We start from the raw sequence: 27886 nt of genomic DNA, 5'->3' as shown, positions 1-27886 counted from the left end.
GCTTCGGGCTTTGATTTGGATGGTTTGGAAACATCTTGAATAAAGAATATAAGTCGAATCCAGTTTGTAGTTAGTAAGGTATGTATTTGCTTAACATATTTTCCTTTGAAAGAACGATTTGTATGATTTTGGGTCGCTATGATATACTCAGTATTTGACCTGAACTATTATGATTTTTCTATACATGAGCACAAACGAGTAAAAAGGAACTGCTTTTATTTTAACATTGATAAACATTAATGTAAAATAATATAACATGTTAAGTAAATTTAGTAGAAGCTTACATTCGCGCGGAAACCGTTTAAAAGAACGTTAACAATGTTAAGATTAACGGTGTGTTTGATTTGTACGTATTTGTAGACTGTTTGATTTGTGATTTCTAGATATAAAGTTATAATTTTGTCCAATGACACTGAATGGTTTTAAAATTATTATATGTGATAAAAATTGTAGTTTTGTATGCAATTTCAGTTAGAAATAGCCTAAAGAATTCTAGACTAACTTCATAGTCAATGTTAGTGCTAGCCTAAGGAACTATAGACTAAGTTTATAGTCAGTATCAATGCTTGTTACTTCGTTGCATAAGGTGTTAATTAGTTATTATAGTATGTTTGAGGGCTTTTTTGAAAAAAAGAAATATCGGCATCAAATGCGATGACGGCCCGGAAATAATTTACTGCTAAATCTTGTGTCAAAAAGTGTTTTGAAGGTTATTGTTCCTACCAAGCGTTTGATTGGAAGAGTAATCAAGGGAGGTAATCAAAAGAATGTAATCCAGGCGCAAAGACCAGACATTGTATTTTTATTGACATTGAAGAACAATTGGTCAGTATTGACCAACAATTACATTGGCGGATTTCTCTTAAGGAATCTTACATTCATTTGGCTAAGAGTAATCAAGGGAACCAAGGTTACAGCTCATGAAATAATAATTATTTGGTTTTATAGAAAGAGAAACGTATGACAAATAGCAAGAACGACAAATCTGACTCGAGAAAACAACGGTTGAAAAAAATAGATGATTAAACCAGTAACTAGCGTAGAATATAGTAAGCTTACAGGGCAATTTATTTATCCAACAAAATATCTGAATCCAAGTCCGGAGTTTAGTTGAATGAAGCCACTAAACATCCTTGACAGACTTGCATCAGTATTATGATTGTAGGATGCCCATACTAAGTCTTACGTCTGTCCAATTGTTAGCTTTTGATTTAGTGATTTTAAAACCAATCCTATCTCAATAGAACTAAACAAATGCTTTTTTTTTTAAAATCAAATCTCCGAAAATCATAAGTATTTCATTGTTGAAGTTGAATGAGTTAACTTTCATTAATATTTTAAATATTTAATGTTTTGTTTTCTTGAGTGCAATTCACCCAACAAATTAATCTAGAAAAATGTGGCCACTGCTATAAGAAAATGAGCCGTCCAACTTTTAATATTTTATTAAATTCTGAAAAACAATAATCATCAATTGTAACTAAATACAATTCATTAATAACACATAGATCTAAGTAGAAAATACTATATTTTCTCCAGGAACAAAACCTGAAATCTATGCTCAAAATATTCGGAACTTCGATTCAAAAGTATAAATGTACTTTACTAAACTTTCTATTATAAAATGTAAAATCTTTATCTAACTTAACTTCGTGTGAAATTATCCGTAAATTTTTCCCAAATGTTACTAATAAAACTTAATTCGAATTACTATAAAATATCAAGAATTAGAATAATGATTTCTACATAGCTAGTAATTTATCTTTAACTGAGAATAGATAAATGCTTTTGAAAATACTTTAAAAATATTAACGATACCTGAAAAGTAGCGGCATTAACCAAACTACATATTTGTGACACTGAATCTGGAGTAAACATAATTTAGTAGTAATATTTCTTTAAATAGTACATATACTAGTGCAAGCATGCCGTGCACGTGATAATGCAACAAGTTCAACGCGCGAAGCGTAAACGTAGTAAATAACAGTCATATATAGTATAGTATAGTCTGTTCCGTATATCTGTCCATGAATGAAAAGGTCTCCAATACTATAGTCTTGTCCCGATATATATGATTTACGACCATGAATGATTATATGAATAATATGCATGAATGAAATGGTTAAACAAACTCTATGAACATGACTCCACAAACCAGACACACAAAACACATAAGATAACTATATAGACCTAATATCCGGTGACATATGAAATGTTTTAGTAAATCAAATTGTTCATCGTATACATGCAGCAATAGAACAAGCGTTGGCGTAAATTGATAATTAGCACATTCTTATCATTCAATTAATTTGTCTGTTCCCTTAGTTGAAAGTGAACAATCGTCAACCGGAAGTGATTTGATTATCTGAATCATTATATGTAAATTCATACCGTCGAAACTGATCTCGATTATCATCTTGATTTTGTTCGATAGTAGCATATTTTATTTTGAATCATTTTGTGTGTTTTAGACAGGAGAAGACGTGGTGGAGGTTGTTTTAATTTGTAGAATTTCATTGATATGAAAATTAATTGATCAAAGATAAAGGGAAATCAATAGACCCAGAATTAGATCATAAGTAAGAACACAATTCAGGGGCAACGACAAAACAATGAAAATAGACACACACAACAAAGAACATGAAAAAAAAATACGCGCATATAGAAACGAAAGACAATGAGCAACCAGGACTAAGTAATAACTTGGACCGAGAACCAGATGCACAGGTAGTGTAAGCGTCCTACTGTAATCCAAGCGTCGGCTTAAATTGTAATAATACATAATATTTATGCCCTCTTACATACACCATTTATGTAATTTATATAAAAAAAAAATAAATATGTTAGTTGGGTTGGACGACTTCAATTTTAATGTTAAGGGTTGACGAAAGGCATTTTCGTCTTCATTACGCCAGAAATGGTCAGTCAACTGTTTGAGATTTCGGAACAGGCCACCAAGATGATATTCAGTTCATACTTGAGAAATAAGTCACGGAAATAAACTCCATTTTATCATTGTTTTACCAGGGGCTGACCATTTATGCCGCATTATTTTTATCCCGAGCGATAGCGGACGATAAAATAATGCGGCATAAATGATAAAATGGAGTTTCCGTGATTTATTTCGACGATTCTATTAGGGCAATTAAGATACTTTTTTATTTACATTTTCATGACATATTACGGTAGCTTTAGACCCGCCATATTTGACCATATTTGGCTGTACATTTTTCGATGTGTCAGTTGAAATGGTCGCTACTGAAACTTTGGTCGAATTAAGTAGAGCGATGTTAGATATGGCAATAGTTGTTTGCATTATAAGGTCAAAGTGGACTGATACAATGTTTTTTTTTCATTGACAATTGTTATTCATTTGATTGTTTTCATACATGATGGCGCACGTGGCGACTGCTACCGTGTACGTGTGTAAGTGATTTTACGGAATATAACATAGTATTTCTAAAACATGACGTTTTAATATTTTTTTTAAAATTAAATATGAATTTGATGTTTATTCACATTACTGAAATGAAACAGCTGATACATCTCGGGATGTTACGTGTGTTTGTTTGCATGATTAAGGTGAGCAGTAATTTACACACACACAAGCCACCCCCAATAAGTCGCGTGCTGCTCATATAAGCAATCGAAAATCACCCACAGTTGTGGTCTCAACTTTTATGGACGTCGTATTAGAAATGGTGATCATCCCATATTAGGGAGACACACCCACAAAATCCATGAAATATTTAGAGTATCCCAAATAAAAATATAAGTTTGTGGCAGGTTATTGGTTAAAATTAATGTGGAAAATGCTAGATTATATTGTTTCGTTTTAAGAAATCGCTTTTTATAACATCTTGCTCATGATACAGTGTCAATGGTGAGAACATGATCCCTGTACCAAAGTTTAACAGCTACATGTATGTTGGCTGCCAAATCTTTATCCGTTTGAATGATATTACTAAAGATGAACTTGATTAGCGACGTAAACATTACGCTTAAACAAATAAATAACATGATATTATTACACTCCATGAGATAATTACGTTTCCTGCTCGCACGATATCTAAACACACACTATAGTCGGCATCACATAAATAACATACTGTTAAAATTTGAATAAAAATATTTTCTACGACTTTATTGACACCTACCGTCGTTTAAATTGTCTTAAATGACTTGCTCATTCGTTTAGCCAAACGGCTTCTCCCTAAACATTGAATCGTTAAATTCCGGTCAGATTTTAATTCTAGGTGCCAATATTTACATTGTAAAAAGTCGGCCATGTTTACAGTGATCGGGTTGTTAGGAGATGTTGTTTACGTTTAAATGGTTTGTCCAAAAACCGAAGAACCCAGAATGCACTTCGGCGTTATTTCGGATTTCTCGGATTTATTTTACGCGAACAACATACAATACCGAGAAGTTGATCAAGCAGACGATTGTCACCGGAGTTCGACGGGAACTTACCAACTTCGTTTGTAAACAAATCGTCCCGTAAAAACCAACATGGCGGATATTAGTATGGGATTTTCCCGTAAGGATTTGTTACGCATGATTTAAGCTAATAAGCGACTTGTTTTTGAGATGCTGTTTGGCTAAACGAATGAACAAGTCATTTAAGACAATTTAAACGACGGTTGGTGTCAATAAAGCCGTAGAAAATATTTTTATTCAAATTTTAACAGTATGTTATTTATGTGACGCCGAGTATAAACATTCACCAAACGCACGATAAACGAACGCTTCTATCGTGCGTTTAAACGATGCTTCCTTCGTGCGTTGAAATGCACGATAAACGAACGCTATAAGCGCACGATACACAAACGCTCATAGCACGATAGACGAACGATGAAAAATAACAAATATTAATGAAAGTAAAAATAGTATCAATGTAAAAACAAATCATAATAGCAAAAAATATAGAAATAACAGTTGAATAAAAGAAATGATGAATGTACAAAAATAAACAGACGCTTCTATGGTGCGTTTAAACGAATGCTTCTATCGTGCGTTTGTCGTGGCATTAAACGAATGAAAAACGATGTGTAAACGAACGATAGCTCATATGTTTTTCAACGGATTTTATTTTGACGTATTTGTACAGGCATATTAAAATCAGTTATATTTGGAACATTCAAACTGACAACCGCAATTCCAAGTAAAAACTTTGTTGAAGGCCTTTCTATTTGTACGACATCATTAACAAAGACATTTATCTATTAAATGAAAGTTTTTTTTTATTCTCACCAGTCAAATCATTACTTAAGATAATTGCTTGTCAGCAAATGCTTTATTTTGTTTTATGTTTTTATTCAAGCATTGTGATTCTTATAAACGCAGATGGAATATTTGTTGTAGGGAACCTAAACGGAATCTAGCCATTACTGAAAGTATTGTATAGAAGATACCCGGTGAAGTAGTGCTTAGTTAACGTTAAACATGGAAGCCTGTACTTCGTATCTTAGTAAGTAAATACTGTAGTTTTTATGCACTGCAGATACCACACTCAAGGAGATTTTATATAAAAAATGTCTGAAGAGTAAACATATTAAAAATAACCATATAACAGCAATACTCGTAAATGACTTTTTCCCTGTTTTCAATTTATGGTAAATTATTACGTTTTTGAAGGAATTTTTTACATCGATATAATTGTTAATTCATATTTTTTTCCCTTTTCTTCGTATTTGTCAGATGTTTTATAGGTTAATACATCGACATTGTTAATTTTCAACCCGAAATCTTGATATCATCACAGGAGCTATAGCTCGAGGAACGATATCAATCGAGGTCTGATAACAAGAGTAATGTTTGGAAGGCCATGCATTCATCTATTTATCACGTTTTGCTTCTGCAATCATTGTAATTAACAAGTGAATTTTAATAGTTTACTAATTATGAAAGAAACAAAGTCAATACTTTTAAGAAAAGCCTCTATATTCTATTATGATCTTAGCGATCTACATAAGAACACAAAGAACTATTTTATGTTGTGATCAAAGGTTTATTAGGCTACTCTATCCACACTCCCACGTAAAAGCAAGTGTTAATTGTGTCGTTTGCATGAGTGAAAAATACATAAGACTACCTAACCGGTACCACTCTTGAAGATTGGTTTAATTATGAATTACTGGGTTTTAAATCCAAATATAAAAAAAATGCTATATAGAATAACCAAATTTATTACCTAATTATAAGGTTTTATCTTGTTCATTAAATGTACACATATTTTTCCCTATTTTCAAAATTTATTCAGGACAGGGCGATCTATTGCACTGTCGATGTACTATTGCACGGTGCAATAGTCTCCTTGAGGAGTCTATTGCACTGACACCATAATGACCTTTATCTAAGCCTTTTGATTGGTTGAACTTTTTTAAGCGCTTCATTGAATTGGAATTTACACACAAAAAACTCGTGTGTAAAAACGTAGATGTGACTGTCGTCTGCTAATTCGGAAACATGGAGCGGTCAATTTCCTATTCCTGGTCGAATGGTTGTCTCTTTGACATATTCCCCATTTCCATTCTTTATTATATCTCATAGACAAATTAGGTAATAAAACAGTTATTGAATGGGTTGGATGTAATAGACCAGAACATTTGTCCTTTGGTACTGAGAATGATAAAGTGTTCTATTGCACTCGGCCGTTGACCTGGTGCAATACAATACGTGATCATTCTCAGTACCTCAGGACAGATATTCTGGTCTATTGCATCCAACCCATTTAATAACTGTATACGATAACCTGATAATCCCGTGGGCAATAAACGTATTCAGTTGACTGTATGACGCATGTAAAGACATGACATGGTCATTCACAAAGAATGAATTGTGATGCAGAGGACCGTGATTTGTTATTTTGTGAGACTTCCCTTAACGACTAAGCGCAGCATTTCCGCCATGATCGAATGAAATACTGACAGGAAATAATGTTTATGCACGCTGTGTAATACGTATTAGTTCAGATATTGATGAATTCCACTTCTGCCCCTTTTAATTATGAGTAAAAATTCATACTTGAACTCCCAAGTATTACTTTGAATAAGATACAAGAATTAATGCGAACATCCTGACATAAAAAAATATTTTTTATGCCCGCTCTTTACCCTTTGACTTTAAGGACACTCTTCTGTGGAAACGCAGGTCACCTGATCGCAATTCTGTTTCCCGATTGGCCAAATACTGATTACCTGATGTCGCTCGAAAAATCCGTATTGTAAATTTGAAATTGCGTGCCATGGGTTATTTTCTTGAAAGAAATGTAGAAACTTAGAAATTAAAAGAACAAAATTTTACTGCGTAGGCTATCTTTTTAAAAAAGACAATACTTGTTTTGTAATTCTTTCTCATTATCTTCTATTAATAATCTTCGTTAATTTTTCCTAGTCATTACCATTGTCAAATTGGACATTGTTATTAAAATATTTCTTTAATACAAGCAATCACTGGATTGGGGTATCTGTGAATGCTAGTTTTCTTCAGCCTCATCCTCATGGCACTGTTGAATGAATGGTTAATACCATTGTAGGAGGTAATAGCTTCATGTTCTTGTTCTAGATATTGTTTTCTCTTTCAACACTTCTGATATCGTCTTCTATCTTCCTTTTCTCCAGTCTAAAATTAGCGTGAAATTTTTCTTATCACATCTGTAATAGTTAGTGCACAGGACATTTGGACATGAAGTTTTGCCCATATTGCATTCTGTTTTGTGGCCAAGAACATAATAATTATAGCATTTTGTTGCTTTGGTTTCATCATGTCTTTTAGATTTTTCTTCAATTTTTTAAAAATTTCTCCCTTTTTCCTCAACTCCTTTCCATTTCCTGATTGTATCTCTTTCAGAAAATTTGAAGCAGTGTTGAATGTGGGTGTAGAATTGTCCACATTCGTAGGTACTATACATGTAGCATTCATTTTTTGTATCGTGCTGCTGGAATTAGCCTCTTTTCGGCAAGTGAGACATTTTGGTGTTCAAGAATAGTGTCACGATCTCCGGTTAATTCGATACATCTCATGCTTTCAGTGTCTTATAATCCATATTTCATGAACCTGTCTTCAAAACTGATTGTCCAATATCTCCTAAGATTCTACTAAACTCATATTTTCTAAAAATTCTACTAAACTCATATTTTCCATATCGGTGATGGAGCTTTCATGTGACTTGTTTTGAAGTCTTGAACTGACAAGATAATAAGCCATATTTTGCTTTGATAGTATATGTAACGATTAGCTTGCTCATGCTATAGCTAGGTCAGTTAACGCAAGACTTCAATAGGGTAATTCATTCTAGCCAGGTGTTATTTCAGAATTGTTTCGATTGGGTCATTTATTCTAGGGATTCAAACAGGTCTAGAAAAAAAGAGACCCTCAGTAGCTGAATAATGACAAAAAATAAAAAAAGGAAATTTCTGTATCTTCATGCTTTGATAAATATCGAAGAGTAATTTTATATATCGCTTTCTAAAAATCTCAAAATTGTACGTATAAAAGTTAATTTATATTCACCCATCTAATCTCTTTCAAGTTCATGTCGGGCAATGGATATAGCTTCAGCTTATTCAGAAAATAAGTTTGGTAGATATTTAAGGAAAGGGCAATATCTTTCACCAGAAGTAATGGCCAAAACTATTTCATTATTTTTGTAATGGAATTTCACTGAGTGATATTGGAAGGATTGTTGGGGTTGGTAACTCGAAGACAAGCAGGAAAATTATAGAAAGTGAAAACCAATATGTCGGTAAAGGAAAAGAAACTAAAAGAGGCTCTAACAAGAAGAAATCAGATGTTATTTGACAATTTTGAAGAAGTAATTTCAAATAAAAATCCAATGACTTGACAATTTTTTTTATGAAGGAGGAGTTGTTAGAACAAATCGAAAAAGAAAATATGGATATGTACAAGTTAACTGAAGGGCAGTGGAGCTAAAAAGATATACATCATATGCAACATTCACTATCAATTTGTTACTTGATTCTCTTGGATTAATTCATTAATTTGTCTTGCTTCATGGACCCTTGTATAGTCAGCAATTGGTTGCTTTCTTTCTAAAAGCAGTCCAACAAACTGATAAATTTGGACGACCAATATTGTAGAAGGGAAATACAGTAATCAGTGAAAACTGTGTTTTTCACAAAGGAAGAATTACAGAAGGTCACCTTAGATAGATGTTTTTAGCTATTGGTGTTAGACTTCTCTGTCAACCTCCATACCAATCTCAGTTAAACTCTTGTGAAAGCTGTTTCATTATGATAAACAGCTACTTGAAACAATATAGCGACTACTGTGAACAATTTACAGAACTTTTTGCCTTCTGTGATGCAGCAGCTGAGATGATTACTGTAAAAACACTCTCATTCTTTAAACAATGTGGATATTAAAAAAGATGTGTTGAAATTTTCAACATTTTGATGTGAAATGGCTACAAATTTGTTTGATTTTCAAGTTTCTTTTTTATGTTATTTCATTCATATTTCACTTGGGAAGGCAATGATTAAGTACATGTAATTACAAAAACATCAAGTTTTCTTTCTATCATAAATGTGAAATTTTATATGAAACAAAAAGTTACCGGTTTATATAATTATAGTAGCACATAAAAATGTAAATTTTGAGATGGTCACTAATTTGCAATAGTAAATACATGTACAACACAAGGCTCTTCAAATCATTGCTTAATTTTCTATACTGATACTAGCTTATCTAGATTTGTGTTGAAATTGGAACTGGTTTGTTTCAACTAACTATAATAAAATTGCACACCTAAATTTTAAAACAGAAAATGAATTGTACTTTAAATGAACTAGGTCCAGCCATAAGTTAAATTGTTCTAATGTGCATAGGCGTTTCTCTAGCAGGAGGGAAAATTATTTTGAAATAATTTCAAATTTGTCAAAAGGTGATGATGAATCTTGGCGATTTGATCGTGGTCTATTTTCTTATTGATGTTCCCGGCTGTGTTTGGCAACATGTTTTTTTCCTTGTGAAGAAAAAACGTCTAATAAGGTCTAACAAATTTTGTGCTCATGAAAGCAAATGTTATCTCTCTTAATAATATATCATCAATTCAACGTGATTCAAAATTCCAACTGAAATGACTAGACTTGTGAAAATAACCTTAGTTTTTTTTTAAATTACTGCATCTCGATATGCAAAATGTAAATGTTTTGTTACTGGCGAGATTCTTCCTATTTTTGAGATGTCAAAACACAAAACAAAACAAAACGCAAAAATAAAATAATTGTCTATTTTGAAATATTTGAAATTAACCTATTTGATAGTGTACTATTTAATGATAGGATTGCAGGATATTTAAAACATCAAACCTTCATGTGGAGTTCAGCAAAAAAAATAATACCTCTACATGTTATGGTAAATTATATCTAAGAAGTTGTGTATCATCTATTGATATCATTATCAGATGACATGTCTGCAACTATATCTTGTTCATTTGTTCCAAAAGGTGACTGTCCAGTATACGACTGTCCGAAACCAATGTGTATAAGCTAAAAAGGATTTAAACTCTGAATACCAAAAATATAAATAATTTCTACTATGTATGTATGTATGTATGTATGTATGTATGATTTTAGTTGCTTTGTGTTCTTTGTTGTGTGTGTCTGTTTTCTGTGTCTGGTCTTTGTCTCTAGATTACATTCTTTTGATTGTCGCTATAATTTTGGTTCCCTTGTTTACTCTTACATGTATAGCAAATTTCGATATGCTGTACACGTGTTTCAAGGAGTAACCTTTCTTAGCAGCATACGTATCAGATATATAGCAAAATCGAGAAAAATGTGATTTTCCAGAAATAAATATATTTTTTATCAATCATCTGATGTTATTGCAAAATGGTTCAATTATATCCCCGTTTTGTAGATATGTCTCTTATAATGGTAAACTACAGGATCGATGTCAAGACAGGTGATACCTGGGGAGCAGGAACAAATGCCAACGTAGGAATTAGATTACATGGTCTGGGTAAACAAACAGAAGAGTTTAAACTTGACAGGGCCTGGAGAGACGATTTCAGGCGAGGAAGCACAGATGACTTTTGTGTGATGTCGGAGATAAACATACCTGAAGTGACAATGATTAAATTTTGGAAGGATTCGGCAGGTTATTTTAGCAGTTGGTATGTGGATTACATTGAGGTTACTAATTTGGTCACAGATATTACATCAATGTTTCCAGTGATGAGTTGGATAACTGCGGGCGAGTTATATTCTGTTGACCATGCTGACACATGCTTACCCCAGGATGATCCATTCACGGAAATGAGAGCATTAGAACTAAAGCAAAAACAAGAACAATATCAATTAGCAGTGAAAATACCAGGAGGCGTTGCACAGGTTTGTTTCTTTAAGCTCACACATTTGAATTAAAAGAAAGTCTGTCTGCCTGACATGTCATGATCTATATGTACATATTTGATATTGGCAATCGTTAATGTTTATAGTGACGCAAGTCTTATAGTTTTGTTTGACTTTTTGCAAACTCACGAGCTTATGTTTATTTCTTTACTTTTTTTAAAGAAAGAATTATGGAATTTGAATTAAACTTGTAGTCCAGGAATGTTTATGTATAGAGTAGATTACCTGGCCAGGGATCCTTTAAGATCCATAACTGATTGCTTCAACGATGTTATAACTGCAGTTTTTTTTAGGTTAAAGAGCTCCCTGAAGATGAGAAATTTTCCTTTCAGTACCAGGTATGATGTTCATAAATATTTAAAATATGACTCAAATATTTCACTGATCCAAAACATGAGTTATGCACGTGGTAACTCCAATATCACCTAGACAACTATTTTAGTAGGTCAATACGACAAAAGCGGTAACGACACATTATTAGTGGTAGTTAAGTATATCGATAAGGTTTCGATTCATCTGTCGACAAAAAAAAATAACTGTCATTTTGCTCGACGAAAACAAACTATTAACCCACCTTTACTCGTTCCTAGGGTTATACTTTTATAAACGAGTTATTTTCATGCGCTAGAACTCTAACAAATAGGCTTCTGGAGCAGGGTTATGTTGCTACAAGATTGAAGTCATCACTACAGAAGTTTTATAGTCGTTATCATGAACTCGTGGATCGTTATGGTGTATCCATCAGCACCATGAGAACTGATTTATTCAGCGGGTCATAGTTTTCCTTCCCTCGTTTGTCTTCCCCGGACTTGACTTTTTATGAGCAACTCGGTGGGTGTGTCTAGAAAAGCAGAGGACGCTTACCCTACCGGTGCACCTGGTCCATGCTCCCAGTTTTTAGTGGAGTCCGATTTGCTCATTTACTTTTGTTACTTTGTATGTATGATTTTAGTTACTTTATGTTCTTTGTTGTGTATGTCTGTTTTCCATGTCTGGTCTTTGTCCCTGGATTACATTCTATTGATTACCGCTATAACCTTGGTTCCCTTGATTACTCTTTCACCCATCCCTTTATTTTATCATTCCATGGGGTAATCAGCGCAGTTAATGGAATCTACGTCACAAGGATTTGCGTCAAAGCTGAGCAGAAAACCGAACTAAATCATTCGGAATATCTTTTTTCTCTGAATGGTAGAACATATGTTATTATTCCATACTTTTCACCTAAAATAATGATGGATAAAATGTATTGATTGTTCATGTCGAAAGGTTTAATTTCCAAATATAATACAATCAATATCTATTATACTAAGCAGTGCTTTATAATTTTATCTCGTTATTTGACAAAACAAGAATAATAGTAAAAAATATATTGCTCTTCAGTTCTTATCTGTGCGTTTGATTTGCTTCAGTTCTTACGAGACTTGTTATCAGAAGAAAAACTGTAGAATTTTACATGTACTTTCAATTCGATACTTAAGAAGCTGAATGCTGGTGCTGATGTATTCCAAAATCTCTAATGTTTCCATACTGAATGTAAGTTAAAAATATTTTTCTTTTAATTATATTTTATCTTTTCACTTTGTTTTGGAAGTGTGAAGGGTGAATAAAATGCACTATCAATATGTTTTACAGTTTATCATTGGCTCCATGGGGAAGAAATTCGAGGAGGAAAGTAAGAGATTGATTTTAGCCAATGGAAATGAATGGAAAAGTGTCGATGATGTTGCAAGCTGTTATACAGATGTGTTCGGTGTACCTGAGGTAGCGATTGAAATATAACTACGGGTGTAGTACTAATCTATTTCCTGAGCTGCAAGGATTTTTTTCGACAATGATCTGTTCCAAGTTCTATAAAAGTTACATATAAAATTACATGATATTTACATTTTAAAAAGTATATAAAACGGCTAAGTAGAAATATATGGAAAATGTCTTAATGCGATATGAACTTTTACGTGTCCACTAGAGTATATAGGTATTCTGTTATCACATTATTATTATTATTATTATTATTATCAATGTATATCATCATTATCATTATCTTTTATCAATAGACTTCTTACAATTACGTTTCTGGAACAGGGTTATATTGCTACAAAATTGAAGTCATTACTACAGAAGTTTATGGTCGTCATCATGAATCGTGGATTGTTACGGTGTATCCATCTGCACCATGAAAACTGATTTGTTCAACGTGTCATTGTTTTCCTTTCCTCTTGACTTTTTATGAGCAACTCGGTGGGTGTTTCTAGAAAAGCAGAGAACCCTTACACTACCGGTGCACCTGGTCCATGCTCACAGTTTTTAATTTAGTCCGAGTTTCTCATTTACTTCTGTTGCTTTGTACGTATTATTTTAGTTACTTCATGTTCTGTTTTGCATGTCTGGTCTTTGTCCCTGGATAAAATCACAGTGTAGGGACGGAAGTACACAATATTGCTTTATATTCACAATTTTGTCCACAACATACTATTTCGTAAACAATGTAAATTTTGTATATTTAAAAAATTTCTTGACTGATACTTATTTAGGTGTCGTGTATGCTTAAACAAGTGCGGATGATATTAAAAACGACAACATATCTAAGAATATTTATTGGATATTCGATACTTTTATTGGTATGTCGTTTTTAGCCATGTTGCATATGTACTTTTTCGTATGACGTGGCGTTCTAGTGATGAAACGATAAATTTCTGCTTTCAATTTAACGACGCTTAACAAAGAAGTGAGAAACGTACACGTATTGAAGTCTATCAGAAAATTATATTATTGAACTATGCTTTAAGGAAACATGTATACAGAAATCTTAACAAATGATATACTGCGTTCATTTCTATATCATACTATATGTTTGTCCTCTAGGGGGCGTTTCATTTTAATGATGACACATACTTTGGTAGACAACGACTTGCAGGATTGAATTCCATGGTTATAAAACTGTGTACGGAAATTCCTCAAAAGTAAGTGCACAAATTGTAGGTCAAGGTTGACATAAATAAGTGTATACAGGAAAACAGTGAATGAGTTACTCTTTATCAAGTTGAATAAGATATTAAGAATGAATTATATAACACATATGTTCCGCGATATGTTATGGTAACAGGTTGTAACTCCACAAGACTACACACAAATAATCTTAACATTTTTACCAAAATATAAAGCAGTGAAATATGCGTAGTCGTCGACACAGATGAATAACGTTGTCTTTTATTTACAATTTATCTTCTATTTGAGCTGTCTATGAAACTCTTTTACATTGCCTGATTTTACCAAAAATAATAAATCGTAATGTAAGAGAGGTTTTAGTGCCCTATAAAATGGAAATACCTGTACCATGTCAGGATTGTTGTGGATTTTTCCATCATTCCGGACCTCCCTTTTAGCTATTTATTTTTCACTAAAATTTATCAGTTTGGTAATTTTGATATTTTCTTTTATTGTAAAATGTGACAGTTTGAAATAGTATAAAAATCGAAGCATTTGGTTTTTGTTGTTCTCCACATAAGCTAAGTATACATTTAGATAAGGTAGAGTAGTCATCTTCTTATCTCTTTCCTGCTATCACTCTGTAATGTACATTTTATGTGAAATATTTTTCTTTGTCCCAATTACAATAATGGAATCTCAGATTTGACATTTATAATATAATTGACAAATGAGCAGGTATATATGTGGAAAAGGAAAACAAAAACAACAATTTGTTTAAGCAATTGGTACGAGTTTAATTTGTAATATATTTGTATGAAAAATGTGGTTATTGTGATTATTTCATTTCTGTAAAGTGAATCGTTTTGTCTACAATGAATATTATGTTATATTATATACAAGATTTGGTGTAAAAGAAGATATGATTTCCAGTCAACTCGAAGGAATGACGTTACAACAAGCGCTAGACAGGAAGAGGATGTTTATTGTTGATTATGAGATCTTAGAAGGGATACCTACTAAATCATCTGAGCTAGTGGTGTGTTGTAAATGATCAAATGATCAATGATAAAAATAAGCTGGATTGTTACTGTTTGTACATAAAAAAACAATTACTTTTGTTTTGTATAAAAATGAACATTGATTACAAATTTATTCTTTTATATCATAAATACAACGGAAACAGTTTAACAAAACCAATTTATTCAAAGTTGTTTAATTAGCAAATTAACCTCACTTTAAGAGAAGAAAAGATTAATCCCCAGGATTTGAAAGAGATTATTTATACCATGATATCAGTCCATTATTGTAATATTAGTACATTTTGTATTCGGACATAGACGATGCAAGCACGTACGTGCTATGTAATATGGATATTACACATTAATTTTATAATCAATTTCGGAGCCTTTTGAGGTCAAATGAAAAAATCCCATTTAAATTCAGACAGATTAAGGTGACATCATTTTATGTGTTCGGTGTAAGTTGGCATGCTTAATATGATAAAATTTATAAATGGAAAAAAAATCTAACCTTATTCATGCATTTGGCGCCCAATTCATTTCTTGTAATGACAATGCATTTTTCAGTAATTTTAGACCGAATAAATACACTAATTCGAATATTTAGATATATTCAATGCTTTGAAAGTTTTTAAGTGGTGACAGTATTCATATTCCATTTGGTAAAACTCAATACAGACAGGTTGTTGGTATTCCAATTTGGACATATTGTACTCCTCTTAAAACCGATTTGTTTTTCTACTGTTTCGAATCACAGTTCACTTCATGGCTAAAATCTTTAAATATCCTTCAAAACATTGATCTGTTGCGTGAATTTAATACTACTTTTACATATTTTGATGATCTTTTGGTCGTAAGTAATTCTAACTTCGAAAACTATGCTCAGGATATATACCAATAGAGAACTTAAGTTGACCAAGTTTGAAGAACAATAGTACTCATACACTTTTTCTTGATTTAGATGTTACACTAGAAAATGGCATCCGTCATACAAACATTTATGACAAAAGAGATGTTCTGATTTTCCTATAGTTACTTTTTCATTCCTAGATGGTGGTATTCCTGAAACACCCTCCATCGGTATTTACATTTTATAGCTGGTCAGTTCTGCTCTGTATTTGTAGTAAAGTGTCAGATTTCAATGAACACAGCAAATTCTTCCATAAAAGCTTTGCACTTAGGTATTGATAAAGCAAACTTCTAAAAGCATTCTCAATTTTTTTTCACCGTTACAAATACTTGATACAAAATATAATAACATTTGCAGGTTCTTAATTAAAAATGGTGTTTACCACTCAGTTTTTACATTTATTGGTAAAAAGATACGTATTAAAATTATTGTTCTTTGAAATTGGTTTATAAGTACAAGAGATATTCGACCTCTAATTGCATTCCTGTATAAAAAAACGTAAAAAAGTCTACCATTTTCTCGTATTGCTCTGTATCAAATCTTGCCTGTTTAATACTTTTAAGTTCCTACTCCCAATCCAGTACACTTGAATTGTAGTGACCAATTATTAAATTTTCTAATGCTGGTAGTGTTGATGGTAATGTAAGTCTTTAATATGTTCTGAGGTTGCTTCCAGTTATTTTAAGCGTTCATTAATTGGATACCTCATTTTGTGTTAAAGTCCTCCATGAAGAGTATGGGATGTATGATTGAGTGAATGTTATGGTGTATTTGTTTGTTGTAGAAGTCCATGTTTGACCTTACATTAAAGGGGATGGTACGGCTTTATAAAACTTGTTGAACCCTACCACAGACATGTGATTGCCCACAGTCAGGAGATGTTGGTCATTAATGTGTTTTTGCGTCGTTATTTGTTGCATTTCATTATATCAGTTCCTTTTCTACACTTAACCCAATCATGGCTGACATTTAATGTATATTAGTAATGACACCTTAAATGTTTGTAAACTGTAATTGAAAACTAACCTGAAGAAAATATACATTTCCCATATTGTTTTTTTTGTAATTGAGCCTAGCTTTAGGATATATTCAAAATATTGTTTCCATGCTATATCCCAGATTATATTTTCTATAATTTCAGGTTCCAGCTCCAATGGCCTTGTTTTACTTTACCAATGACAACCGACTTTTGCCTGTTGCTATTCAGCTGTACCAACAAAAGGGTCCATCGAACCCGGTAATTCAATTAATGACTTTGGATGAGGTTGATATCATGATTTATCGACCAAAGAGTCTAATAATTACCGAGGCAATCGGACGAGGTGATTGTTGGTCTTGACGGTTGATATATCATGATATTAACTGAAATCCAAAGTTATCGTTTGTTTTACTATATGACCAATCTGTTCCGACAATTCAATCTTTTAACAAGCCCACCCACACCTTTTGGAATGAAGCTAACATGCTGAAAGGTGAAATTTAATATAGGGATCCGAATGTAATTATTTGTGACATTCCTCATTAACATCAATCATATCATTTGTTTGCTTCATGATTGTGTATGGTTTGTTTTTTGTTCGTTTCATATTTGTTTGTTTTGTATTTTCACTTCAGTTGTTACCTTTATTCACAATGCAAATAACTTAATTCGCTGATTAAAGTGATCAGGGAAATCAGTAGCCTATCTCGTACTTTTGACGTCCTTGTCAAGATACCTTAAATACTATCGTTGTTTAAGGTAGAGACCCTTCATCTGTTTTGAGACCAGCCGGATCGGCCACCATTGTTGAATGAACGTAAACTTTAGGTAAGGAGAGTGGCGATTGGTCGACAACAATAACAAAACAAAACACTTTTTAATTCATCCACCAATCGTTTAGAGCAATTTAAAAATAAATTATAGGATTTGACCCGATACTGATATTTGGGTACATGCTGAAGCTTTCACAAATGATAAATACCTTGCGTGTCATTTTGCGCGGTAATTATCATTATTTGCAAAGAACCTGAAAGTACCGATTGAATCAATCAAAATCGTGGTGTTTTATAGTCATGTAATAACTATTTGTATGTGACATTTTAATTGATAGTAGTCATTGGTTATTGGTTCGTATTAGTATTGAAAATATAAAATGTATTGCATATAAAAATATATAAAAAAAACAGTATCACAATTGTATATTATAATTCAAGGTTTTTATGCCGACTGACCCACAGTACACATGGATGATGGCCAAGATGTGGTTCAATCTAGCTGATTCAACCTACCACCAGGCAGTGTCACATTTGAGTAAGTGTGTTAACAGTAATTATCGCTTACAATAAGTCTCGAATGGTACATTTTGACACGATTTCCTTTAAAGTGCTTAGAAGTAAAATAACAATAAAAAATATATATATAAAAAAAAACATTTCCCTCAAAAAGTACAGGCAAACAAATGCCATCAGAGGTAGAATAGCGAATTAAGATTAGCATTGACCATTATCACTTTGATTTTACTTCCGTTGTTCTGACGTAAACGTGCAAGTCTGACGTAAACGTGCAAGTCTATCAATTTTAATGCATAAGTAAGTCCGACCACTTGGGATTAGAATAGCATTTGAAATACGTGATTATATTATGAACACATATGCATTGCAGATTTCTCATCATTGAATTAATTACTATCTTTGAATTTTTTCAGGTTTCTTGTTATGTTTAGGCTGACGTTACTTAAAAATACAAAAATTCCAATCATATTAATATTGAAAGTTTTGATATGCTATTCACGAGTTTCTTGGAGAAATCTCTCATCAGCATCATTACAATCAAATACAGAGAAAGATTAAAATCCGAATACATATGTTAATTGTATTCAATAAGTACTCAAAACCAACACTGTTGAAATATGAAGCCAGATCCATCACCGAGAAAGTCTACCTTGTGCAATTCAAGAAAAGATACCTAAGTATTTAAGGTTTGAAATTTGTAATACTGCAGATTTCGTTAAATATTACTATGGATTATTCGGGATCAGACAAGTCTGACTGCTGGCTCGGTGAATTATATAAAAAATTACCTTTTTTTTCTTGCAGCTCTAACTCACCTAATGATGGAAGGCATCGCAGTTGTCAGTAAGAGACAGCTTTCACCGTCTCATCCGATACTGAGGCTTCTCAACCCACATTTTCTCTACCTTATGCCAATAAATATGTAAGATATTGTTATGCGCTATGTGTATTGCACAGTTGGTAAAGCTTTTTTCCCCGACTTTCACTACGCTGGTTTTAAGGATTCTATATTACCTTAATAACAGATATACACTGGTTACGCATACTCCCGAATTTATTTGTGGCATGTGGTTTCCAAGTTTTTCAATATATATAAACTTAACTTCAGATACATAGGAGCTTAATTATTAATTAGCAGTAAGTTTATAGTATTTGTCAATCAAATTGAAATCCTACCACACGTCACTCCAACCAGCCACATACCGACTGGTGAGTTTATTTCTCGAATGCCAACATCCTTTGATCCACCGGCAATTTACCTGTAAAATTTTGTTGGCGGTCAAGAAGTAGGTGTCAGTGGTTATCACAACAAAGGTGCATGCTTACCAAAACATGAATACTAATTAACAGATAGGTAAACTACAGGTAACTTATTTCAGTTCATATTTCAGATAGTTATTCCAGTTGTTGAAATATGTTTTGTTTGGCTGTTTCTTCTTCATAAAATCATATATGTACATGTATAGCACAATAGACTTTTGAATTATTTTTGTAGTCCAATAACTTGAAGATATTTCAATCGATCATTCAGGACTATACTCTTATTACTATAAATTGATATCACATGAGGCATAAAATGTAGAAAATAAATTAGTTCATATTAATTAGTTAAAACGTTAGAATGATAAAGAATGAAATAAATCATTAATATAAAGTTCAGAGTTTGGAATAATGTTAATTGATGTTAAATTTCTTTAATATCTCTGTATATAATTTATACATTTCTTAAATAAAAGATAAAAAAATGTTACAATTTTATTATATTTTTACAAATTTTAATAATTCAATTTTATTATATTCTTACATTTTTAAAAAAATCTGCTGTTTTCCATATAAAAAAGGTATATTATTTCAACAGTTGAATATTTATAAAACGTTTTAACTGTTATAAAAACACCTTTTGTTATAATATAAACATCTATTGAAGTATTTTTGTTGGCATTCAAGGAATAGGTAACATATAATATATTGGCATTCAAGGAAGACACCTACCGACTGAATGTGTAGTCAAGTAGCGTCGAGGCAGGTCAGATCTCATCTCTATAGTATTGTACAATTCCTAACCATACCACTGGTAAAGGTGGTAATTGAGTCTTCAGTAGTATGTAGCTCTCAGATTTCCTAGCACTTAGAAAATATAAGCGCTTGTCAATAGACTATGGCTGTTGATATACAGCTGTATCAACAGACTGAATTATGGCAATTGTGTGAAATTTTATTGGTTAATCCTTGTGAGCCTACAGTAAATCCAGAATGTTACACCGTAACTGTAGAATCGATGCAAAGTTGGAAATTTGCGATGTAAATTTGTTCGCATCCTGAGCGGGATTCGAACCCCATTCTCTTCTCTGACATCTTTGGCAACACCGCCTGCACTAAGTCCAACGCTCTCTATATATACATAGTTGGCTGGGTTGTCTAGAGCGTTGGACTTAGTGCAGGCGGTGTTGCCATAGATGTCAGAGAAGGGAAGAGGTTCGAATCCCGCTGAGGGAGCGACCAAATTTGCATCGCAAATTTGCAACCTCGCATCGATCCTAGAGTTGGGGTGTAGTTTAGACTTGATTATATGTATATATTGCGTGCGTGCGTTCCGACGAACACGGAAACAATGAAATGAGTCATTTCACAGCATATATTATTTTTTATATATTATCTTAACCTCACACCAATGTGACCATGTCCTCTCGTAAACATTAGTCGGCAAAAGGGCCTCACTTTCTGTATTGTAATATGTTTTATTTGTATTTTATTTGTATTTAGTTCCCTTTTAACATTTAAATGTTGCTATTGTTCACATGATATTTTTATTATTTATCATTCTTACAATAGAGAGAACAAGTAATGTAATTTGTAATATTTCATGTTTGCGAATGTTTTAACAAAGGTTACTAGTTTCATACAGCTGATGAATGTGAGTTGTCTGTCTTTTAATTGTCGGATTATTTCAGTAGTAATTTGGTAATATTCTGAGTTGTTTTAAGAAGATGAAACAGTAACTACCTTCTCTGTTAAAGAAACAAATATAGTTTTTTTCTCAATTTGTTTCATTTTTAGCATCGCGTTTTGTAGTATGAAGACTAACGGCATATAGACCAAACAAACTATAGTATATGTACGTATATTCATAAATATGTTACATGTGTCTGACAATATATACTTTGGTTTGCAGCAATGGTGTACCCACTCTAACAAATGCTGACGGAATATTTGACCAGGTTTCAAATGGAGGACGAAATGCGTTCTTTTTCTTGCTCCGAAAGAGGTATTATATCTTTACGAATGATCATTTATTGCATTTAATGTCCATATGTATATAATATCCAACCTCTAATTTAGCATGAAAAGAAAGAAATTCGAGGATAATTTATTCCTCAATCCAAAAGATTTATTTTAATAGATAGTAGACAACATGCTACAAACGCCTGCAATCATAATATAATATTCAACGATAAATCAACCTTATATAAATCTAAAATTTGCCAAATCGTTCACAAATACGTGTTTCATATATTCCAAAGCTTTTTGGAAAAACGAAACGTTCATGGCTGTCAATATAAACCATACACATAAATTATTTAACAGTAGATAAGGTTTAAGTAAGTGTTTTAAGAAGGACGAGCGGCATAAGCAATCTGTACAGAACTGTATGTTTTGGTTTTATGATTTTGGTGCTGTTAAAATATTTAGTTTAAACACATTCCCTCTATTCTCGATTTGAAACAGGCCACTGAAAAAGCTTAGTAAGTTATTTTAACATGATTCGTGAAAATATATTTTTAGTTATTAACATTTTCAAAATGCATTAATAACGATGCGCAGTACTTTGTGCAGTATAAATTCGTTTTAATTTTAAGCATAAAAGAATGGAGGCTTGATGTTCAAGGCACATTGCCAGAAGATTTGAAAAGAAGAAAGGTGCGTGATATGTTATGAATTATTAAACGAGAATAACTTATTGTTTTTTTCAGTAAGATTGTAAAATAGTTAATGAGTATTACATGTAAAATATTATATCATGCTATTAATATATAATTACTCTGACTCACATAAATTAACTTTCAAAATTATTATAATTCAAGATGAAGAAATATGACATATGAATACATGCAACATAATTTTAGTATTATTTTCTGATTCTTATTTTTAATCTCATTTAATTTCTGCCCTGTTAATGAAACAATGGTATCTTTTCCCACAAATTGAATTGTCATCATTAAATAGTGTTCTATATATCAAACACAGGTTTATGACAAATCGATTCTCAAAGGAGCATACTACGTGAGAGACGACGCTTTGATGATATATGACGTCATCAAAACATATGTTGGTAAATACGTCAGACACTACTATGGTAAGTTTTACATTGATTCTATTTTAAACGGTGATATACTATTTTTTCCCATTCATAGACTTCATTCACACCACACGAGCGAGTGATTACAAATTTGTAATTTCCCACCACGTGCCGGAAAATTAAGATATCGCGTGAAGATTCCCACATTTACCACTCTTACCATGTTTACCATGTTTACAGTTGTTATTCATATTGTTGATCAATTAAATACTTATTTTGTATCAACTAATCATAATGGTAGTGATATTGATGACGCAATGACTGGAGGGGAGGTTCTTGATGACGTAGTTGATGTTGAGATAATTTAGGGTGTTGTTTATTTTTTATGGTTTTATTTATGGGAGAAACAGATTCTCCTTCATTTCTCTGGAGAATTACAGGATTTCTCCACTCTTGGTAATTAAATTTTAGATTTTAATAGTCTCGAGTGGAGAAATCCTGTAATCCCCTCGAGACTGAAAGAGAATCTATATTTCCAGACCGCACATTTGAAGCTTAAAGGGACCGTACGGGTTGTCTCTGTGGAGCATACTTTCAAATTGGTAGTCACTGCGTCTCCGCCGAGCAAGGAATAAAGGGATGACTGGTTTCTTGGAATCAGAATAATGAGTCCGAGTAGATTGACATATCTACATGCGGGCTGTTGCTTCTTTAAAGCTGGTGCGATAAAGATCCGTCTCAGAGTCTCACAAATATAAAGAAGGGTCTGTTAGATAGGGCATTTGTTTAAATGCTTGAAATATCCGTAAATGGACTTTAATCCACAATCAGTCAAAGCTTTAAAGGAAATAAAAAAAAATCAAGAAAGGTGTAATGGGATTAGGCTGTCAATACTGCCTAAAATAAAACTTTGTAGCGATAGCATAAAAATTGTTCATAACATAGTATAATATATAAATACTAGAAAAAATAACGTTTTGTGGCATTAATTCATTGTAGTGACGACGCTATGATGGTGCCATAATTATACATCATTTAACAAATACTGAAAAAAACTTCAAATTTTCACACATGATGAAGTATGCAATAATGAATGTATTCATGAAATATGAATTAATCCTTGGATGTGGATAATATTTCCTTAGCAAAAATGTGACTGTAAAGTGACCAAAAAAGTAGCAAATTGAAAGAATATTTAAATCTAAGTCAACGTCAAGCAATTTGTTGTCCTTGTTATAGTTTTCGGAAGTCTTATATTTTCTCATTTGTTATGGATACAAATTTAAATCTTTCAACCATTATGATTACTTTTCAGTTGTATTTTAGGCCAATGACAGCCTTTCCCTTTATCAAATTGTCAAAATTTATTTAAAATGACCTAGTCCAATGAGTCAAGAATAATTCATATAATTTCATTTCTATTTTCTTCGTCTTTAACGTGTTCAATTAAAAACATGTTATGTATGGCTGTTGCATGCAACAACTCGCTAACAAAAAGTTTCTAGAACTATTTAGATCCATGTTACGAGAATACTTCTGATAACATGTAAATATCTTACAAACGAGATATTATGTGATGAATTTATATAGATGAGAGTATAGTATTCAAAATAGACTATAGTTTGAGTCCCTTTTGTATTTTCTAGACGAAAAGGATTCTCTGAAATCTGATTATGAAATACAAACATGGGGTGCAGAAATTGTCAAACGAAGGGAAGATGGAGGAGTTGGAATGCTGGTTTGTAATCGTTATTCTTTTACATTTGTAACATGTTTATGATACGATGGCATCGCAATAATAATCTTGAGGCGTGGTATTTATTTCTAAACATGTTAAATTATTTTAAAAGGAACTGCTTTATTTTTTAGGGGAGGGGGATACTTTCTGAACTATATTTGCTATCCGATGTCTGACTTTCTTTTAACTAATACAGCTGGATAACATCACACAAACTAATTGTAAAAATGAAAAGAGATCTGGTATTCTCCTCATTTGTGAAATAAAATAATACAATAATAAACATTTGTAGATTAACAAATCCAAAAAATATTGTCAATCTGTTTAAACACTGCATAACTGATCAAAGTCTATCACATAAAATCCATCACTTAATACTTCAAAAACTACAGTAAGTTTATTAAGCATTATACAAATACCGACTAGCTACCACAATTCACACACAAGTTTATTTTATTTTGGATGGAAAATAGTTAAAAACACGTTTTAGAAGTTCATTATACACATTATACACCAACAGATCTAGCACAAACTGAAAATACGATATAAGAAAATATTTCTAATCTGTCATGTGTATTTTTTTCACGCTCAGGGGGTTCCAAATAATGGAAAATTTGAAACAGCAGAACAGCTTATTGATGCACTTACATCCGTTATTTATACCTGTAGTGTAGGCCATGCCGCCGTCAACTTTCAACAATACGATGAATATGGAGCACCATTCAGTTATCCATATATGTTGAAGGGAACTCCTCCGAAAACCAAGGTAACTATAAAAGGATAGATATTTTTATAAATGAAAGGCCAAAGACGACCGATGACATATACATTAAATGAAACCTTTAAACACTTTGAAGGAATCTTAGGTAAACAAGCTCCAGATAAAAGTCCCCTAGAAAACAAGCCCTACACACAAAAGCCAACCATCTTATAATATGCTTAATGTGTTAAAACATTTTTGGAGGTCATTTTGTTTTTTTGTATTATTTTTTATGTGGTATATTCCGGAAGTACTAGAGGTATTTGAATGATTCAAATTATTTGTGATAATTTCTTTCTCTTTTTTGTTGTTTGTTTGAATAATTCCTACTTCTCTGGTATGACCATGATCTGTGGAGAGGGTGGTACTGGTAGTTTTTGTCCAGCGTAGTTCTTGTAGCGTCTTATAACACTTAATTGTCGGATTTGTGGCAACTGAGCACCAGCAGACACTTTAACATTACAAAAAGAGATGCTAATTATATGTTGTGGAGTATCTTAGGTTTCTAATGCACGTATATTTTTGATGGCTTTAACCTCAGTTACTTGTTTGCAAGATTGATTAGAGGCATTGTTATGGTCATTTTGCTTGGTGTAGACTTTTTCTCCTCGGACTTTCAGTCTAGCAATACAGCTGTCTCTGCGTATTTCTCACACTTCAAGGGAACAGCACCATTTGCAAGGTCTTGCGGAGAGATTTAAAGATACGTCCGGTAACACGGCTTGTGCAGGCTTTTGTTGGTCGTTACAAACTCCATAGCACTAATATCAAAAAGTTAATGTACCGGAAATATTCCATATTATCCTAATTAAGTTAAATACCTCCTAACTGACTTCAATTTCGAACCGATTAAAGGTTGTTATCATAGTTAAATACATTACAACTAATTGACTTCACATGGCATTCAACCTAGGATAAACGCTCCTCAGACAAAAGTTTTCTTTTATATCTAGTTATGAAATTCAAATCCCAAATTGTACAATTTCAGTATTTGTATTTATATTTGTTTTTCAAAATTAATAAAATATTTTCTTAGGGGGACTTAAGACGTTTGTCCAGAGGGGGTTAAAACAGGTGGCGTTTGTTCTGTGTCCTCCTTCGGAAGTAATTCTTTCTGGAATACTCGTGTGACAGAAAAAGAACAAAAAAAAAAAACAAAAACAAAAACAAAAACAAAAACAAAAAAAACCAAAAACAAGAAACAAAAACAAAACAAAAAACATAACAAAAAAAATCTTTTATATTTTGACATCACGTTCTCAATTCAAAAGCGAGGTGGTCCATATAAGTTTTATTACATAGTAACACATATAAGGATATAAAAGTCAAAGGGAAATACATATTGGGAAAAATACCGAAGCGTCAAGGGTGGTATAATTCAAGTACGTCAAATCCAAAAACATGGTCTGAACGTGAACATATGAAACAAAAACGACCTACCTACACAATATATCGGACCGAATAAAATAGATTACACACAAAAACTGATAAGGAATAGAAGAATTTTGCACCACGTGATCACTTTTTTGCCGGACTGAAATCATACTTTCGGTGGTTTTCAATACAGAGGTTAAATTCGCATAGACTACCGTTTTGCGGAATTCATCTTCTCTTTTACAGTTATTGATAAAAAAATGGAGTTCATGCCATAATACATTTTCGAGATTGTCCTAAATACTTAAATATCAAATGGGTTGAAATTAATCAATACTTAATTATATTTACAGGATCCACTAACAGTCGGCGATGTTTTGAATTCTATAGGAAATCGAATTGTATTATTAAAAATAATGTCAGTCTCTTCAACTCTGAGCGAGAAAGCAACAAAAAGTTTGGGTGATTTTGAAGAACAGTATATTGAGGATCCCGCTGCGGTCTTAATATTAAATGAGTAAGTTACTGGTGCCATTGTCTTATAATATTACGGTAGCCACTGTGGTACATTCAGTGATTCATGAAAATCAGAAGTTCGTAATGAAACAACATGAATTTGTTTTATACTTTATGTACCATAAAACATGCTGCAAAGACCGTAGTGTCATAACACATAAAATGAGCCGTCCAAGATCAAAAGGTTTCATAATAGTTACAGTACAAATATTTGACGGCAATACTTGCAGTAATGAAAGTGACTAATAATATCAGTGGCAAAACCATGGTCATACTATAAAAACAAAGCATTAAATGGAAGTCAATGTTAGTTGATATTACAGATAGTTTGGTACGGAACCTTCCGATGATAAGAAAATAATCACTCTAATTGGAAAGACTTTGACCTCAGCAATAGATATCAGAGAAAACCCTTATAATCGTTTTCAATTAATGTTTGTTTTTTTTCGTCGTATTTTTATTGATATTATAAATTATTTCTTTTTCAGTTTCAGAGAACAGCTAAAAGCTGCTGAACGGATAATTGATCGTCGTAACGCTAAAAGAAAGTTCCCATACGATTATCTCCATCCAAAAGTCATTCCGAATGCAATTAGTATTTAAATATAGGAAACTTGTTATTGATGTTTCGTTTGTTTTAGTTATATTGTTTATTATATTATATGGATACATTGCACATTAAAATTAAGGTA

General features: G+C 32.3%; 1 protein-coding gene across 1 annotated transcript; it reads left to right on the top strand.

Annotated features, from left to right (window-relative positions):
• Positions 1-27886, top strand: LOC148604548 (allene oxide synthase-lipoxygenase protein-like). Its single transcript, XM_088550256.1, has 17 exons — positions 1-78; positions 5365-5470; positions 10885-11357; positions 11672-11716; positions 13014-13142; positions 14244-14341; positions 15210-15345; positions 17380-17475; positions 18432-18528; positions 19314-19431; positions 21682-21774; positions 22367-22427; positions 22755-22863; positions 24453-24544; positions 25137-25310; positions 27032-27195; positions 27683-27886. The coding sequence occupies exons 2-17, from the start codon at positions 5446-5448 to the stop codon at positions 27795-27797; spliced, it is 2025 nt and encodes a 674-aa protein (XP_088406382.1). The 5' UTR covers positions 1-78; positions 5365-5445; the 3' UTR covers positions 27798-27886.

The sequence above is a fragment of the Perna viridis genome, chromosome 10 (genome assembly GCF_037379345.1).
Source record: "Perna viridis isolate PV_CMFRI_1.1 ecotype Kerala chromosome 10, ASM3737934v1, whole genome shotgun sequence".
NCBI classification, from domain to species: domain Eukaryota; kingdom Metazoa; phylum Mollusca; class Bivalvia; order Mytilida; family Mytilidae; genus Perna; species Perna viridis.
Note: the sequence above shows the minus strand (reverse complement) of the source record. Positions and strands in the feature narration are given on the sequence as shown.

Bases quoted from the DNA above. Each gene is read 5' to 3' on its own strand.
- LOC148604548 (XM_088550256.1), top strand. From the start codon at position 5,446: ATGGAAGCCTGTACTTCGTATCTTA. The intron at 19,432-21,681 runs GTAAGATATTGT...TTTGGTTTGCAG, and splicing joins TACCTTATGCCAATAAATAT to CAATGGTGTACCCACTCTAA. The intron at 25,311-27,031 runs GTAACTATAAAA...TTATATTTACAG, and splicing joins GAACTCCTCCGAAAACCAAG to GATCCACTAACAGTCGGCGA.